Raw genomic sequence first — 19404 nt, 5'->3', positions numbered from 1 at the left:
TTTCCTGTGAAAGAAAAGCTCTTTGTACTGAAGTGTCTTAGCAGACACACCAGGAATACAATACTGTGTGAGAAAAGATTTTTGAGTGTTCTCTTTGAATCACAGCCTATTACAGAAGATCTTTTTTCCAATTTAAAGTCTCCTGATACTTTGAAAAAGATACTGCAAAGATAAGTAAGCTATCTAAGTATGGAAAATGTGGGTACCCTGTAGCCTGCAGCAGGTTATAACTGGAGCTAAGCATTTTGTGAATACACTTGGAACAGTGAGTATCCTACCTCAACTAACAGCAGCTCTGAGTTTTGGATTTGTGCATTTACTTTTTACTTTTGTCAGAGCTGCAGAGAGTGAGGATGGCGAATGAAAGTAATGTGAATATTGAACTGCCTTATGTACCGAGAGTGTTAGAACCTACTTCAAGTGTCCTGGACAGATTTAAGACTTGTGTCTCTGGGAGTACAAACCTACTCATGGACTTTAATCCAGTCGTAGATGGAGGAACTGATACTCAGTTAGGTATGACTAACTTGGATGTTTCCAAAGACTTACATGAATTAGAGACTGTGTTTACTAAATTAATCAAACTACAAGTTCAGAGACATTATTTTGAAGTATGTTTAAATAAGCAAATCATACCTCGTGGGCTAAGAGTACTAAAAATGCCCACCTCTGGTACTTCACTGCCAGATCTTCTATATCGTTGGCAGCAACTCAACCTTGAGTTGAGTTTTAGCTATATGAAACTTTTGATTGAATTTCACCTACCTGAAGAGGAGAGATTGAGATTGGTTGTTAACAATTTGTTTAAAGATTTTGAATGCAAATATAGTAATAATGAAATATGTATGAGTAAACTAAGAAAAGTTATAGAAGATGTGTTATTTTTAGAGAAACGGATGTTAGACCAGAAAAAGTAAAATTACCAGGGATTTACGAGATTTTAGAAATAATAATGTTTTCACTTGGCCCAGGGAAATGGCACCGAACTCACACTTCAATTCTGATTTAAATGGATCTCAGAGACCATCAGGTGTAACAGGTAAAAGTTTCAGGAATACTACCTTAACCACACCTGTTAACAAACCAGATAGTTATCAACAAAATATTAACACAGAAAATAGATTGTCCAACAAACTCACCCCACGTAATAAACAGAGTGATGGTCCTGAAGTTCCAATTATTGGAAACAGCACAGGACCTGATCCACAGTTGACAGAATCTAATCATATAGAGACAGAGACTCACAGCCCCTCACAGATACTAAGTAATGGGAGAGAGAACCAAGGTGAGTTAGGTGAGAGTTTGACAGGTTGCATCACAGACGCACAGAGATCAGGTGCAGCAGTAGTTAGACCAAAAGCAAACAGTGCCATTTTCAATTCAAACAGATGTCCGACCCCCCTCCCCATAGCCCAGAACCATTTTTGGACAAAAGAAGGTCCACAAGCAGGGGGAGACAGAAAAGGAAAGGCTCAATAGACGAACAGGAACAACTAGGCCCCACAATCAAGAAAATGTGGGGGAGACAAAATCGTTAATCATGAATTTATCTGGTAGGGCACTGAATGAATATGAAATACAGGTCTTAAGTAAAGGCCTAGGTTTTATTCCTACAAAACCTAACGATCTAGTAGATACTATTATAGAAACAAAAATGTATGTTCGGAATTTACAATTAAGGTTGGATTTTGGCAACTCAGATAGTAGCCAAGTTATGAGTAAGCATCGTCCAAATAGTACATATGTTCCACAACTGAACCCGACTATAGAGGTATTTGGGAATGTAGTGGAAGATGAAATATATAGAAGTCATCAAGAGAATAAACCATCCAAACATGGACGTAATTTAAACTATAAACAAAGGCAAGCTTTGAATTCATTGAGAAATGACAGGTCTATTGTAATAAGACCAGCAGATAAAGGAGGACCGGTTGTCATTATGGACTATACTTACTATGCAAATAAAATGTTTCAGATGCTTGAAGATACAACTACATATACAAAAGTAACTAAGGCTAATTTAAATAACATGGTCTTTAGTGTTTACAATACCCTAGATGACCTGGTACTCGCATGACATAACACAAGAGCTGTATGGATACCTAAAGGTGAACAATCCCACTATACCGATCATACAGGGACTTCCTAAAGTCCATAAGAACAGCAGAGACCCACCATTTAGACCTATTGTTGCAGGTCAAGGGTGGGTAACAGAACCCCTATCTATTTATCTAGAGAGTGTACTTAGACCGTTAGTTAATGGTAATAAGAAGATCCTGAAAGATAGTAAGCAATTTCTTTTAGACCTATATTCTCAAACTCACTCATTGGATACGAACCAACACTTTTCTTTGTGACACTTGATGTGGTTAGCTTATTCACAGTGATCCCCAATGACGAGGAATAAGACTGATCACTGAATATTTGAAAGCACATTCAGACTTCACTGATAGAAAGATTGACCTTGTGACCCTGCTATTAGAGACTATATTAACTAATAATGTCTTTGCATTTGAAGAAGTCATTTACTTACAGAAGGATGGCGTGGCTATGGGCACATCATGTGCAAATAGCTACGCCAACCTAGTCATGGCCAGATGGGAAGATATTTTTCTCTTCAATAATCTATCATTTATAGAACATGCTGCAATGTACTGTCGCTTTTGTGGACCTCTTTTTTATATGGCTTGGAGATGAACCCTCCCTATTAAACTTTGTTTCTTACTTGGACAATACCACGGACTTCTTAAAATTTACTGCAAACTTCTCAGTTAGCAATCTTCCATTTTGGACGTGGAAGTATTTAGAATGACCAATGGTATGATCAACACAACTATTTATAGGAAAGATTGCCAAAGAAACAATATATTACATAGACAAAGTATGCATCCCGGCCATGTATTTCAAAACGTCCTTAAAGGACAATTTATGAGGGTATCTAGATTGAATCCACAACAAGAAACTTATGTTTCAGGAATAGAGGACATGAAGGAGAGATTTCTGGAGAGAGGTTACAAAGAAAAGAAATATTAGACACTATTAACACAGTGGAGACCTTAAGAACAAGTACTGCGAAACCATATTTTATGGCACATGAAGCAATGACCACTAGCTCAGGTTCCCCTAGGAATGAAGTTAGAGCTAACCTTACTTTTAGTAAAATGAGCCTGCAAGTGAAAAGCATTATGAAGAAACACTGGGGTATTTTGAATTCAGATATAGAAGTTAGTGAGATTGCTGGCCCCACACCTCGTATAGCTTATAAAAACCTTCCCAATCTGAAGAGTATCCTATGTAGACCAAGACATCCACTAGTTAACAGGTTGACAGTGAATAGAAACACAGTACCCTGTGGTCATTGCAATCAATGTATTTATATTAATAAAGAAACTAGTTTTGAGCACCCTACTACAGGACGATTTACAATTTTAACACTAACACCAACTGTGAAAGTAAAATGTCATATATATGGCTAAATGTTTAGGATGTAATAGTTACTACATAGGAAAACAAATAGATCATTTAAGGAGAGGATTAGGGAACACACGCACCACCTTAGAGTAGGTACAGAAACCAATGCATTGGCTAGACATAAAAGTTCAACTGGTACCAGTCATTCCTTTAAGTTCTGTGCCATTCAATGTGTGTATGAAGGATTCAGAGGTGGTGATCTAATTAACAGAACTTTAGAACAAGAAACAAGATGGATCATAAGATTAAGGTCCGATAAACCACCAGGCCTTAACGATAAAATCCAAATAAAGCCATTTTGAAAAGTAGAAGATTACGCAGGTAAAGAGATCTCCCACTAACTGTTCTAAATTCCACATTAGTTAGGTACATTTTCCTCACAACATTATGACCATGGTGTAGATGACCTATCTATATACTCAGACATATTGTAGGCATTTCATATACTTTCAACATTTGTCATAAGAAATGAATCTTTGCACACATATATTTAGTATTGAAAAGTACTGTTTATAAAACTAATGTAAGACACCTCAGGATGCCATTCGGGATTAACATAATATATGTGCCAAAATACTTCCCATTTTCCCCTTCCCCCTCATGTATTCCTTCCCTATATTTTCCGCTTCACCACATAAGAGTTTTAACATTTCACAATGTCTATATTTTAAATTTGGGTATCAAGGATGTAACAATTATAAAGTGCAATTAATGGTTGCTTAAGTCAGTGTGCTTATTTCCACCATTGTGGATCTGCACGAGTCAAGTTAATTATTAAGATATTGCTCTGTTTCCATATAGACGCTTTTGTTGCTTCGTTTATTGTTGAAGCATTCTTCCACCCACATTTTGTAAGTTACGTTCACATCCTGAAATGTCAAATGTCCCTGTTTATTAACGGAGATTGAAGAGACTAAGGCATGAACTAATGGACAGCTATTGAAAAGCTTGTCATGTACTTATGCCTGTTGTAAGCCTAATCGGCTTTTTTTAAATAGACACAATGTTTATTTTTATGAACGCTATGGTACGTAAGTACGCACAGTAGCGTTCTTTGTTTTGCATTCAAGAATTAACCAGGCACATACGCGCAAGGAATACTTTGTTGTGCTGTGATTTTTAAAAGCGTTTCAGAGTCTGCAGAAAATAAGTAATTTTGAAAAACTGTTTTTAACTTTTGATTTATACGAGAATAGCCTAACTAATGTGATACAAGTTTTTAACCACCTGTAATTGTTGATTGTTTTACGAGTCTACTCTGGATAGTATGAACTTCCAGTAAAACACGGAAATATCTAAAGTCACACTTTGTAAATATGTGCATTACAAGCAGTTTGGGTTATAATAACCAAGTCTGAAATGGCTTTTTTGATATATACTGCCTGAAAGTTCAGTACGAGATTTTCCTAAAGCACCATGAGATGATAAGTAAATATGACAAGGCTCTGAGATATACTCAATTGTTTAATATAATATAATGTATGTTTGGGCACCGATGCATTTTTATGTATGTTTTTTATGTATGTTTTTATGTATGTTTATTTTGAACTATTCAGTTCTTACTTTTAATATACCAGTATTTTTCTTAGCTGAACAAGGTAACATTCATGGAACTGAGTTTAATGGGTTACTGTATTTTTAAATGAAGGAAACATGTGATTATAGAGATCCTATCACAAGCTTTTGTTGGTTTTAAAAGTGATGTTCAAAGTTTTAGTTTGTGTAAAGAGTCTGAAGAAGCCTTTGGCAAAGCTTACTCGTTTGGAATAAACAATTTGCTAACTTACATGGATTTATTTGTTTGAATTTCTACTTTCATTTTATTGCTCATTGGAAAGTCACGCATCTTTTTGGACTGAGTTTTACTAGTGTTTTAGCGTGAGTATCCTACCTCAACTAACAGCAGCTCTGAGTTTTGGATTTGTACACTTGGAACAGTGACTAGCTCAAAGGGTAAGGCAAACAACTGTTCATGTGATCCAACCACACACACAACATTAAGAAACAACTGAGAGTGGATGAGCAGGGATGTAGTAAGCATCTTTTAAATCTAGGATTACAAACAACTTAAATGAGGAAGAAGGGGGTAACACATTGTACAGTGAAAGCCTTTTGAACTTGGGCACTAGCACATACTGCTTTAGGAAAGAAACATTCAGAACTGGTTTCCAGGCATTTTCTTTCTCTGGCACCAGAAACATTCTTGAATAAAAGCCTCTTCCCAACTAGAAAGGAAGAGTTCTTTCTATTACCCCCCTGAGAAAGCATGTGCTATGGATGTGGGATATTTCCTTGAAAGGCAGGGGGTTTCTTCTTATCGCCAGTTGTAACATTGCCGAATCAGGAATCAGTTTCACAACCCATTTGTCTGAAACAATCTGTTAGAGATTCATACTTTCTGGATGGAATAAGGGAGTGCTATGGTTGGGCTGATGTAGGGTCCCCTATACAGTCATTCTGAATTTTTTTTTAACTTCCATTTGCCAGCATTTTGTTATGACTGATTGCTTTGTTTGCTGCCAAAACTGGATGAGGGAGCAAGAAATCCCTTGAAAATTTGAAGGAGATAAGAAAAATCAGAGATTCCCTATATCAGTTTACCCCTCTTGTCACTTTTTTGATAACCTCTGCAGCATAGGGTCCAAAAACTAAATCTCTGTTTAAAGGACAATTTAAAATCTAATTTTGTATATCTTCTGGGAGATTTAAGAATGCAGCCAGGCAAACCTCCTCAAGACAGTTGGACGTGACAACAGCCTTGGTGCAATATCTTCAGAGTCATAAAAATACTCTAAACAAGGGACAGCTACCCAAGGAATTAAAGACACTACCCCACATAAAGTAGATTTTCCCACACAGGAGGGAAATGCAGATAAAGCATTCCTCATACTATCAAAATTAGTCATAATCGACATTAATATTTGAGCCTGACATTTAAAAATTCTAAAAATTAAAGTTGCAAAAATACATACATATATACTTGCTCTCAAATGTATCAATTGTTTTACTGCCTTTTTCAGAAGGGAAAGAATAAGAATTAAAATGCTTGGCAGCAGCTGGATTAACTAAAGCTGTAGCTTCTGGGTCAGGTCTTGAACGAGTGTATAAAAATTTGAAAAACTGAGGAACTTTGTGCATTCTATCTGGTTTCTTAGCTGCAAGCAGGTTGGCTATCAGGAAACCACAGGCTGTGACAAAAGCGTTCTCCAATAATGACAGTACTGGGGGGAGGAGGAGGTTCTGGGAATTCCAGTTGTAATAGATCATCATATTTTCTGATAGACTGAGAAACCCGAGTGTTCTTCCACTTAAAACATTGGTGCATTTTGGCAATAGTCTCAGGGAAAAAGAACCCACTGACAGGGAGATTTCAGCTAACATGTTCTGCTCAGAGTTTGAATCAGAAATCTGAAGAAAATAACCTGTATCTGTCCCATCACCTTTCTTTCCATATTAAATTTTTGAATCTTGTCAGAAAAAAGAGGAATCCCTTTTTCCTTTAACAGAAACCACCTAGTAAGAAGAGTCAGTAACCTGTACAAGACCTAGAGCCAGACTCAATAAACTACTACTGTCCAGTAAAGCTGATGCAGGAGAAGGTACGGGTTTTATTCTTTATTTTACAGGCTGCATTCTAATCTACCCTTCCCACTGATATTCGGAATACTTTTGAAACTTCAGAAGGACTCCACAAGGATCATTGTGGTGACTCTCTTCTGGCCCAGGCAAGAGTGGTTCACCCTTCATTTGGAATTGGTCACAACAATTAACATAAGCTTCCTCACAGACTGGACCTACTCACATAAGAACAAGGCTGTTTGATGCATCCTGACCTTAAATAACTTCAACTGACTGCCTGGATGCTTGGGTAGTAATACCTTTTAGGCACTTGATTACTGAGGATGTGCTGCAGAGACTAATGGAGACAAGAAAGGAGCTAATAGAAAATCATGTATTAGCCAAGGGAAAAGGTTTTTCTAGTTGGTGCCAGCAACATAATCAGCACACATTCAGGGCTAGTGTTTCTCTGATTTTACAATATATGAGTTAATTTCCTATGGCCTGTCTTACTCCTCTATCAAGATTCATTTGCCAGCTATTTCAGCATGTCTGCACATAGATCCTCCTCTTTCAAGGCATTCTCTTGTCAAAAGTTTTTTGAAAGGGATATTTCATAGGAGATCACCAAGAAAAACTGTGGCTTCTCTTTGGGATGTTTATTTTTGTGTTAGAGAAGCTAACAACTGTTCCATTTGAACCAGCACATCTGGCTAACTCGAGATTCTTAACATGGAAAACAGTATTACTGATTGCTCTGACTACTACAAAAGTAGCATCTTTAGTTGCAAGCTCTTATGGTGGGTCAACCTTATATCATTTTCCACAGACACACCATAATCATTTTTTGCATAAAGTGGTACTTACGATTTTACTATAAGCCAAACTCTCCAACTCTGTTTTCTTCCCTGAAACCAATAGTAAGGGAGAAAGGATACTTTATACCTTAAATGTTCATAGACAAGTCTCTTACTATCTTGAAAGAACAAATTTTTTTTATAACTTCTGATCTGTTCATTTCTTGTGAAGATAAGAAAAATGGACAAGTTATGTCAGAACAGACAGTTTCTGAGTGGTCGTCTCAGGCTTTTACCCTTTGTTGTTCCACCACAAGGAAGATCTTCTAGACAAGGTCAAGGCCTCTGCTTCATCTATTGCTTTATGGAAAGGTTTGACTTCAGAAGTATTCAAGAAGCAGCAACTTGGTCCTCTGTGACATACTTTTACAAAGCATTACAAGATAGATTCCCTTTCCAGGTCTAGGTCAGGCTTTGCTAGGACTATTCTCCAAGGGCTCCTGTACCCTTCCCCTTCTACCTCCCAGCTGTTCCAGGCTATGGTAAGTCTACCCATATATAGCTTATGCTACTGCAGCAGTGATCAATATAAAGAACATCGAAAGCTTTGTAAATAAACTTACCATAACAGTAGATGTTTGTGTGTTAACTGCTGCTGTAACCACTCCCTCTCCCCATTTGTTTTTGGTATATTTTTTATGCCAATGTGTGGACATTTTTTCTTTTTAGCAACGTCCCTTCTGAGCTCAGCCTCCTTATCTATTGGCATGAAAGTGCTGAAGGGCTTGGAGCCCAAACTTTCTTTTAATTAGCTTAAGCTTATGCAAGGTACCCTGAAACTTTGGAAGTTGGCTGGCTGTTAAATCCTGTGTAGGATATAACCCATATAGCTAGGCTACTGTAGCAGTGACCATTCAAACATTTGCTGTTATTGTTAACTTACACAAGTGTACTTTATGCAGCAGAGTTCTTCAGTCCAAGTAGTATTTATACCATAAGAAGCCAAATGTAGCCTGTTTTTATTGCATGGTAGCATTTAAACTCAAACGTTTCAACCAATGCCATCTTCAGAGTTAGTCAGAAGGCTTGTATTCAAGATTTTTTCCTGGTTCCAGCAAAGGAGTAAATGTAGAGATCTATTTTAGAAATTGCAGATCATGTTCAGCTATATGCTCTCTTGGCATTTACCGTGTGGCCAGGCTGAAAAACATCTGACTCCAGTGTTTACCTGAAACTTTTTAGATTACATAATAGCCTTTACTTGGATGACCATATAATTTGAATGAAGTTAATGTAAAACTGAAGGCTCAAGACTGTGTTATGCTTCCTCATGCTGAGAATATCTGTTATTCACTGGAAATGTGACTTAAATCTTTTAAAGAAAAGGAAAATTATGTGAGCCAACCAGAATACTCATTCTTACACTTGCTAAGCACATCCTTAGGACCTAAGATACAAGGCCAGTAGTTTCCATGTCAGAGGATGCACTGCTTCATTTATGAAGAGATATTGACCATTCTACTTGTCAGAACCTTCCATTCAGTTCTGTAACTCAGGTACTCTATACATTGTCTCAAAATCTTTACATCATGAGGAGCATCCATCAAATAATCTGCCCTACAGTCTTTTCTGAATGGTCCTGATTTCTGGAAACAAATAAACCAGAGAGTTTTATACTTCAAGCTGTTTACATTTTAGGTTCTGAAACACTGCAGTAGAAATGTTAAGAAAGGAAACTTGCATCTTTCCTGTGTAGCATCTAGAAAGAAGCAGCATTCTATCAGGAGGATGTAAGTCTTCCAAAACTAGGTTCTTCTCCCTTACTACTTGCTGAGTATTAGCCAGTGAGCTTCCTACTGATAAAGATCTGTACCCCATTGTTGAAACACATGATCAGAATATTTCATAGGAAATCATGCGGGTGTGGTTTGTGTTTGTGCTGGCAGCATATCTTCTTTCGTAATGAATTTCTTCTTCCTCTACATTTGTGTAACCAAATCATCGGTAATGTAGAAGTGGGTGAAGCCCACCATATGCGTAGTGCATGGGAGTGTATGTTCCTCTGCAAAAACTTTAGAAATGCCTTGTTGAGGTCAAGGTTTGACTAGCTGTTTTCATTCAGTTTTTGGGGATTTTGGAACTCTGAAACATAGGTGAAGTACTGGACTCATTTGCCTCGCATGTAAATCACTAACTTTTGAATTTTTCCAGGTTCCTTTCAGCTGCAAATTAATGTTAATTGCCTTCTTAATCGGCCAGAGTGGAAATGTAATATATGCATTTTCCTTCAACTACTATTTTTTAAATGATGAGGTGAAAAATGGACTTAATTTTCATATCTTTCAGCCCTACCAGATGTCCATGTTTCTATCCCAATCTTAGATGTTGCTGCCTCCCCTAGTGCCGTCCTCCTACAAAGCACTCTTCTCCCAGTACCAGGGCAGAGTAACTAATCTGACTCACAAGTTTTTCAATTCAACTCAAAGCAGTGCAGCAGCTTGGGGAATATCAGGTTAATGTGTGTGTGAATATCAGGATCTTTCTTTTTGTCTGAAAGGAGCTGAAAGATAAAACACTGGAAAATCTTTCCTTTCTTAGTTGACAAGACTTTCTAATTTGTGCCTGAACAAGAATTTTGTCTCATTGTATTTTCTAAGTCTTAAGGTTCTGGATTATTTACTAATTTATTTAATGCTAATGTAGCTATTTATGCCTGATTTATGTAGTTGCAGTTTCTCAGTTTGCTGTAAAATAATACTTGGCTTTCGACTTCCTACTTCAAGCCTCCAGTTTGGGATTTGAACTTTGTGCCAGAAGAGTTAACGTTTTCAAGTTTTGTTCCTATTACTTAATTAGATCTCAGCTGTCTTCCACAGAACACACTTTTTTATCTGCACTTAACTCAGCAAGATTTTCCATACAGACAGGCTGTCATGAATCAGTTCCTCCCTTTATGCCAGAAGTAGTTTTTGAAGTCTCTAAACCAGTTCATTCATCTGTGCATTTTCCCCAAATGAAAGAATAAAGGAGAATTGATCATGCTTGTAGTGAGAAAACCAACCATTGTATGCAGTTTGTTTACCTGTGTTGTAAAAGGAAAACAAAACTGCAGTTTTTAAGTTATCCAAACAGTATTATCTGTAAAAATGACAAAAAAATCAGCTGGGGAGGTTATAGCATGTTGTACCAGGTCAATAGCTACTGCCGCAGTCATCTTTAAAAATGTATGTGCCCAAAGGATATAAGCGTATGTCACTGGGATGCCCATTTGCACATTTTCCAGACATTATAAGCTGGAAAGCAGAATTTGCTTTGGCTGCCTTGCAATTGCTAGAGCTTGTATCCATTGCTGGTAGCTGGAGTCATATTTTCTGTACTGTCTCAAGCATATTAATTCCTGCAACAGAGAGCCTCATGACAAGTGTATTACAGTTGTAGTTCACTGGTTTGGCAGAAAAGTCTTCATTTGCTAAGATCCACTGCCATAGTTTAAGCACACTCCTTCCCTCCATCCTTTTATGAGCCTGGAAGTTTTTTATACAATTTACTGTGTACTACTTGCACAGTTTAGGGATCTTTTTCTTTGAGTTTTGTATTACAATCATGTTGCCCTTGTGGTGTGATGAGTATTTTCCCTTCAAATATATTTCCGCATGTTTCAGTAGGAGAAACTTTAGATTATCTTGATGTTTGGGTAATTTAGAATTATAGGAGTTCTTCAGGAGTACTTGATAGAACAGCTGTGAATGCCTTTTTTTGTCATTAAAAAAACAAAAAAAAATGGGTGTGGATTGATTTTGTTGTCTTAGCCTCTTGCAGTCAAGTTTACTCTGTTGGCCATGGCACAAAAATATAGCCATATATCATAGAAACAATTGTAAAAAGATCAGCTGGGAAGACTGAGGTCCCTTTGGCTTTATATCTATTACACACAATAGCAGTCCTGTGAGAAGCACCAGCACTACAACATTTATTAGTGATGAATACTGTGCAACAGACTCACAAAAAAAAAGTTAAAAAAAAAATCCATTTTTACTATTTCAGCAAGTCTGTTCCACAGTATTCCTCACTCATAAAGGTTTGAAGCATAAGTTAGTCGTGCTCATTCACATGATTGCTAATGGGATAGGTTTAGTATTCTGAGTTTGTGACAGTTTTCTTACGAGTAATGATTCCAGCATACCATGCATTCCTTTTGGCACTCACACAAGTATACCAAACATACTGAGTAAAAACCACAGAATCCACCACGAAGTAAAAAAGTTCTTTATTCACCACAAAGTAAAACGAACAAGCGCTTTCACATACACTGAGTATGCTTCATCAGGTTACATTATCCAAGTGAAAACCTTCATCTTATATACTCTACTCAATCATTTCATTAGTCACTCAAACAATGTTACTGTCTGCTAACAATTAAATGATTAAATAATTAGGCATTAATTTCCTCCTTTAAAGCAACAGCTATAGAAATTGTCTTTGCTTAGCCTATGGATATGGAATAGCGCTGCTATAATATATTACAATGTTACATACAAGGCATTGTTACTATAAAAATATATACATATAAATATCAATAGATTTCATAACCTAAACCTCATATATTATATGATACTTTAGTATAAATAAAATAAAATAAATATAATTAATATAGACAATCACAGCTAGTTTTTGTCTCTTATCTACAATGTCTATTCGTATTATTAGATAATCAATACTATGTATCTAGATATAACCCAGATAAAAACTATTCTGCTAAAACAACATGAAGTAAAAATATGTAGATATAAGATTGTATAAAGTAATATATGACCATATGGGTACTATATGGGTACTATGTTCTAAAAAATGTACTACAAGAATACTATAAAATGTACTATAGAGTGCATTGAATGGCATGCTTAGTATATTTAATAATAATCAAAGGTCCCATTTAATTCATTTTTATATATGTGGAGCTGGTGCAATATATACATAGATAAACTCTATATATTCTTAAAAAGGTATTTATCTAATAACTACCTTGATGTTACTTCAAGACTCCCTATCTATGCTTATATGTTCAACTATAACAGAGTGTAAAAATAATAATATATATATATTGAAAGTCAGACATGATATAACTGTTTCACCAGAACAAATATAAGGCATTATTAACATCTGAATTATAAGTCTATATAACATTAAATAATTAGATATATAAATTAATAAATAGATAAATAAATAAACTGATCTTATTATATATATATATATATATATATATGTATATTTTTCTTATTGGTTATCTCCGTGCCTCTAATATCGGTTTGATACTGGTGTTAACATTTAATCCAGGTTCTGTATGTGCTCGTAATTTAAATATCCAGTCTAGCTCTATTTTAGCTAATGTATTCATTTTATCTCCCCCTTTGGCTAACGGTTCGACTACTTGTAGCACTCTAAACTTAAAATAATGGTCTTGATTGGTGCTAATATGTTTTGCTAAAGCATTTGTAGAATTCATCTTCCTGATGTCATATATATGGTTGTAAATACGGTCTCTAAGTCTTCTGGAAGTGAGACCCACGTAAAAAGCTTGACATTTCTCACAATTAGCTAGGTATATTAAATTGGTGGTATTGCACGTAGCACTTATCAGAAACCTGTGTGTATATTTCAAAAATGGTGATGTAAATTCACTACCTGTATTGATATGTTTGCACATGTTGCACCTCCCACATGGCCAAGTGCCCTTCTTACAATCAACATTCCCAATCTTTACAGTTGCATTAGAATTCTTAATCATTCTATCCTTACACAACCATCTTTTCAGATTCTTCTTATTCTTATATCTGAAGTGAGGGGTAGACCCTACTAAGTCTTTAACACTATTTTCCATTAAAAGGATATCCCAATTCTCTTTAATAATTTTAATAATGCTGTATATATCACTCGAGTAACTCAATGTGAATGCTAACGTAGCCTCATTAAGATGTTGTTCAAAAATATGGTGTATACCTTGGTGGTATTGTTGTTTAGTTCTTGCTTTACCATTGGTTTCGTTATTAAATCTATTTAAGAGACTGTGGGGATATCCCCTATCTATTAATAACTTATCCAATAATGCAAGTTGTTTATTTCTCTCATGTTCATCAGTGCATAACCTAGTGATTCTAGTTCTCTGATTCTGTACTATATTGGGGAATATAAATCGTGGGTGCATACTACTGTGATTCAAAATTGTATTCTTCCAACAAGGTTTCCTATATAGTTGCGTGTTAAGTGTGTTATTAACATCTTTCAATATAGTTATATCAAGAAAATCAATCTTGTCATGGGAGAATTCTATGGTGAATCTCAGAAAGTCTGTCGTTGATTCTAAATACTCGACCAGTTCATTTAATATTGACTGTTCACCCTTCCAAAATATTAAAATATCATCTACAAAGCGTCTGTATAAAATTATATTCTCCATGTAGTGGCTGTTAAATAGATGCTTAGATTCCCAATAGTGCATAACAATATTGGCATAAGAGTTTGCGCATGGGGTGCCCATTGCAACACCCCATGTTTGCATATATAAATTGTATTTATCCTTAAACATAAATACGTTATTCTCCAAAACTAGAGTCAATAATGTACATGTCAAGTATTGCGTGTCACTATTCAATGATTTCTCCTCTAATAAAACATCTCTCACTGCCTCCACTCCATAATCATTAGGTATTACTGTGAACAAGTTTTTAACATCTAGGGATACCAAGATTAAATTCGAGCTATCGTCTAGCTGAGTCGCTACTCGTTGTATATCATCTAATAATGAGTAAGTATTATTTAAAATAGTAGGTATTCTCCTGGCCACAGGACCTAATTTACATTCAACAAACTTAGAAATATATTCAGTCACCCATTTCTCCCCCGCTACAATGGGTCGCATAGGTGGGGGGAATTCCATTTTATGTATTTTTGGAAGACCTTTTATGTTGGGAACATTAGGTGCTTCAATTAAAAAATAGTCATACAGTTGTTTAGAAATCAATCTACACATAAGTAAATCATATAACATATCATGTACAGTATTAATAGTCTTTGATAGTCCATTAATATCAATCTTACAGTATTTGTCAGTGTCACCTAGCATACTAAACATCAATTTATCATAAAATAAAGTGTCCAGGACCACAATGCCTCCGCCTTTGTCAGCTGGTCTTATAGTTAATAATTCATTCCTGGACAAATTCTGTAAGGCTAGAAATTCTTCAGAATTTAGATTATAAAATACTTTTTCATGTCTTTTCCCCTTACTCATATTTGAAATGTATTTATAAAAATCATTTTCACATTTCTTTAGGAAGCATTGTACACTAGGGAGCACTTTAGGTATGAATGCGCTCTTTTTCTTAAAGCGCATTTCACTATCTGGGTCATTGTCTATTGCTTCATCTTTGTATAGTAATTTCAATGACAAAGTTCGCGTGAACATGCGTAGCTCTATTAAAAGTTCAGTTAACTTACTGCTTTGTGATGGTATGAACGAGAGTCCTTTATTGAGCACACTGTATTCACTAGCCGTAAGACTTTGGCTAGATAGATTGAATACCAGTTCGTTCGTCAACGCTGTCTCCTCCATTCCTCCGTGGTCTCTCCCGAAAATTTGCGCTTCCTTCTGCCTCTGCTGCTGGATCTCATTCTGTTCTCCTGCCGGTACCGGACTGGTAAAGGTAAAAAACCTTGTGTTGTCATGGCCGTAGATACCTTTGTATACCAAACATATTATCAACTCTGAAACAAGTATTCTGTATTATGTGGGCATCTGATATTATGGTGAACGTACTCCCATAGTTGTCCTTATGAATTGCAGAATGTTCTTTGAGACATTACCTAACAAAGTTAAGAGTAGTTTGCTGCATTATTTAATTGTCTGCTTTAATGTAATAGTAAGGGGTACACTTTTTCAAAAGTCTGCTATTAATGTTTGCTAGTTCTTTGTGAAAAGCTGAAACTTGCTGTAAATGAATGTGCTGGTCTTGGATTACAACTGTCATATGATATTAAAGCAAATGGTTTGTCAGTGGATTAAAGTGATTTCTGACTCTTGCTCATAATATAACTGTACATTTTTGTTTTGATAGAAAGCTAACCAAGGTTTTAAAAAACTATGTGGATAATGCAGAGAAACCTGGGGTGATTGACCAGTTATGCAGAGCTCTGAAAGCTGTAGAATATATCTTCAAGTTTATTGTGCGCTCCCGAATCCTTTTCATACAGTAAGTATGAACAGTTCTTAGTTTGTCATGTTTCTTTCCTACATATTAATTTGATATTGTCCTCTTCATTTCTTTATAGTTTAAATATCTGGTGGAGGGGTGGTGTTTCAGGTCACTGGTCAGATTCAGTGACACTTGTGTCAGCAAACCTGACTTGTCAAAAAAGGTGTTTGACAGTATATTGTTTTTATGTAGTCCAATAACCAGCATGAATATTCATTTTGTTTGTGTGTGTGTGTGTTGTGAGAGAGAGAGGATATTTTGAATACTGAAGTGCTCTTGTGTAAGCTGACTTGTTTGTTTTTCTTTATGGAATGATCTTTCATTAGTAGTGTAAAAGAGACTAGGTAGGACCAGCACAAAGTAATACTGTGCTTAACCCCTCCAGTAGGATGACTGCACAGTAATGCTGTTGATCCCACAGCAAATGGTGATCACTAGATACCCTAGTGCTGTGACTTGCTTGAAAAACAGACAGTAATGGATTTTAACTACCCTGCCATTAACTGGGAAAACTACTCATGTACCAACACCTTTGCCCAACGGTTCTTGGAATTGATAAATTTCAATGCCCTGGATCAACTAATCCATAGTTCCCACAAGGGGCTCCAATATCCTAGACCTGGTCATTACCAACATGGGAAATCAATGCTCCACACCTATGGTCACCACCTCGTTAGTAAGCTAATCACCCTTAACATCCACATCCCACCCCCACCCCTTAGTAAGGAAACCACCATAAAAAAACTTCTCCAAAGCCAACTTCATGCTACTCAAGTCAGAAGTGACAAACTTCATGACACCCATGCAGATGGGAACTAAAAGTTCAACTGCTGAATCCTACACTAAGGCACTATATGAGCACATCCGCTCATGCATGAATCGTGCCATCCCAAATAGAACCAAGATGCTCTCATGCAAAAAAAGGAAGCCAATCTGGTGGTCCCCTGCCATAAACAAACTTTTACAACAAAAGGAACAAAAGGAAGAAACTTTTGCAGAAAAGAGGAAAATCCCAGGATGCAAAAAACTTCCTTACCAGCCTCAGTAAGAAACTGAGATCCCTCATAAAATCCTCCAAAGCTAGTTACAAAAATAAAATTGCCAAAGATTCCAAAGACAAACACAAGGCATTCTATAACTATGTCAAGAATCTAAATGGCAATGCTCAGATCTGCTCTGAGCTAAAACAGAATGGCATTAAATATACTGATCCCAAGGATATTGCCAATATCTTGGCAGATTGATTCAGTGCTAACTTCACCTCACTCTCACCACCTAAATGGCCCATCTCAATACCGGAAGATTGCCACATTCCGGTAATAATGGCCACACAGGTAAAAAAACTCACTCTCCAAAGCTAAGAATGCAGCATCCATGGGACCAGATGACATCCTGGGCTGTGTACTACATGAACTACAATATGAAATGGCACCTCACCTAAGTGTCATGTTTAATCATACCCTCACCTCAGGTTTCGTGCCCACTGAGTTACAGTTATCCCACTCCACAAGGGGGGATCCACCTTGGATCCCATAAACTACTGTCCCATGAGTCTGACAAGCCTTATCTGCAAGGCCATGGAGCGTATTATCATGGAACTTATAAACAAAGACATTGGCAACCTTCAAACACTGGACCCCACCCAGTTTGGGTTTGTGAAGGGCTGAACTTGTCTCCTGAACCTGATTGACTACTTCGAATCAGTCCCCAAAGCCATGGACAAGGGTAGGTGGTCCACACAGCCTGTCTGGACCTTGCCAAGGCCTTTGACACCATCCCCCACTCTGGAATCATAGATAAACTTACCAAGCTGGGCATTAATCCCTATGTCACCCAATGGGTTGCTAACTGGCTTACTGATTGAACCCACACTGTAAAAGTAGCCAACTCCAAATCCAGCTCCAGACAAGTGGATTACCTCAGGGTTCAGTCCTGGGACCGCTTTTGTTTGACATCTACTTCTCTGAAGTACAGGCCAATACTAAGGGACTCTGGATAACAAAGTTCGCAGATGACTGCAAACTGGGAGCCATTATTGAATCCCCAAATGATGTGGATACTCTACAAAATGGCCTTACAGAAACAGATGCTTGGTGCCAGAGCCATGGGCTCAAGCTCAATGCCAAGAAATGTATAGTTATCCCCTTTGGGAAAAAACATGTACCTGTGAATTACCATATAGGTGGCAGTACACTAAACACCAAAAGTGTGATAAGAGATTTGGGGACACAGGTGGACAGTGGTCTCACCTTCAGTAACCACATCGCCACAACAATCAGGAAATCCTTCTATGTGGCACACCTCATCACTAAGGGCTTTTCATCCAGAAAAAAGAAGGTTTTTGTCCCACTGTACTCATCCCATATTAGACCCATTATAGAATGCAACACCCCGTTTGGTATGTACCTCTCAAGACATCTGCAACAACTGGAAAGGCCGCATAAATACCTCACTAAAAGAATCACAGGCCTAAAGCAGATGCCCTACGCTGACTGCCGTAAAAAACTCCAGCTATACTCTGTCGCATATCGTCTACTCAGAGGCGATCTCTGCTTAACATACAAGGCCATGTCAAACCCAGAGCTGTTGGGCATGCTACATTTAAAGAAATCCCAATCCCTCAGAGCCACATGCTCCAGGGATCTAAACCTTGTCATCACAATAAACAAAACATGCTGGAGGGATAGTTTCCTGACCCAGAGACTCCCCAAACTCTGGAATAGATTGCCCATACATGTCAAGCAGAGTGCCTCTTTGGCCCTCTTCAAAAGGAACCTTGATGATTGGATGGGAGAAACTAAATTCACCCCGGGGATCACGTCAGTCACCCTGCTAGACGAGTCCAGGGAAGTAAATAGCGTGGGAAGAAATAGCCAGGGAATTGTTATGGCTAGGCTTGTATGGGCCCTAGGACTGATAGTCTAGTACCAACCTATGAACCTATTGATGTTCTCCCTCTGAAGTGAGGTTGCAGCTCTAGATGTGGTCCATTCTGAGCAGTTTACCAATAAATGGAAGGTCTGAGACTGGTCAGCATCTGTCTTTTTTGAGCAATGGTAATCAAAGCCCATCTTTACTGCATGAGATTTACTTTGTTCTTGAGAGAGGAAAGTATGATTTAGTGTAGGATGAAACCTAATACATTGGTGCAAGTAAAAACTAGCTACATAGTAGTGTATGGTGGAAGCAAATGAGATAAAATCATTTTTATCATGTAAAGAAAACTTGCGCGGAACCATAGATAGAGAGAATTAATTCTCTTGGGCCACTAAAAGCAACTCTGGTGAACACAATGGGTAATAGTTGTGACTGGGGCAAGCTTGGTAGGA

At 37.2% G+C, this 19404-nt stretch overlaps 1 protein-coding gene across 1 annotated transcript in view; it reads left to right on the top strand.

The window, feature by feature from the left end:
• Window positions 1–19404, top strand: part of DOCK1 (dedicator of cytokinesis 1) — a gene marked incomplete in the record, with an annotated part of 4741214 nt that overhangs the window by 1587772 nt on the left and 3134038 nt on the right. The window contains 1 exon segment of the mRNA XM_044056178.1: window positions 15938–16072. Within this exon segment, the coding sequence (XP_043912113.1) occupies window positions 15938–16072 (135 nt within the window).

Source organism: Protopterus annectens, chromosome 14.part0, assembly GCF_019279795.1.
Source record: "Protopterus annectens isolate FY-2018-M chromosome 14.part0, PAN1.0, whole genome shotgun sequence".
NCBI lineage: Eukaryota > Metazoa > Chordata > Ceratodontiformes > Protopteridae > Protopterus > Protopterus annectens.
Note: the sequence above shows the minus strand (reverse complement) of the source record. Positions and strands in the feature narration are given on the sequence as shown.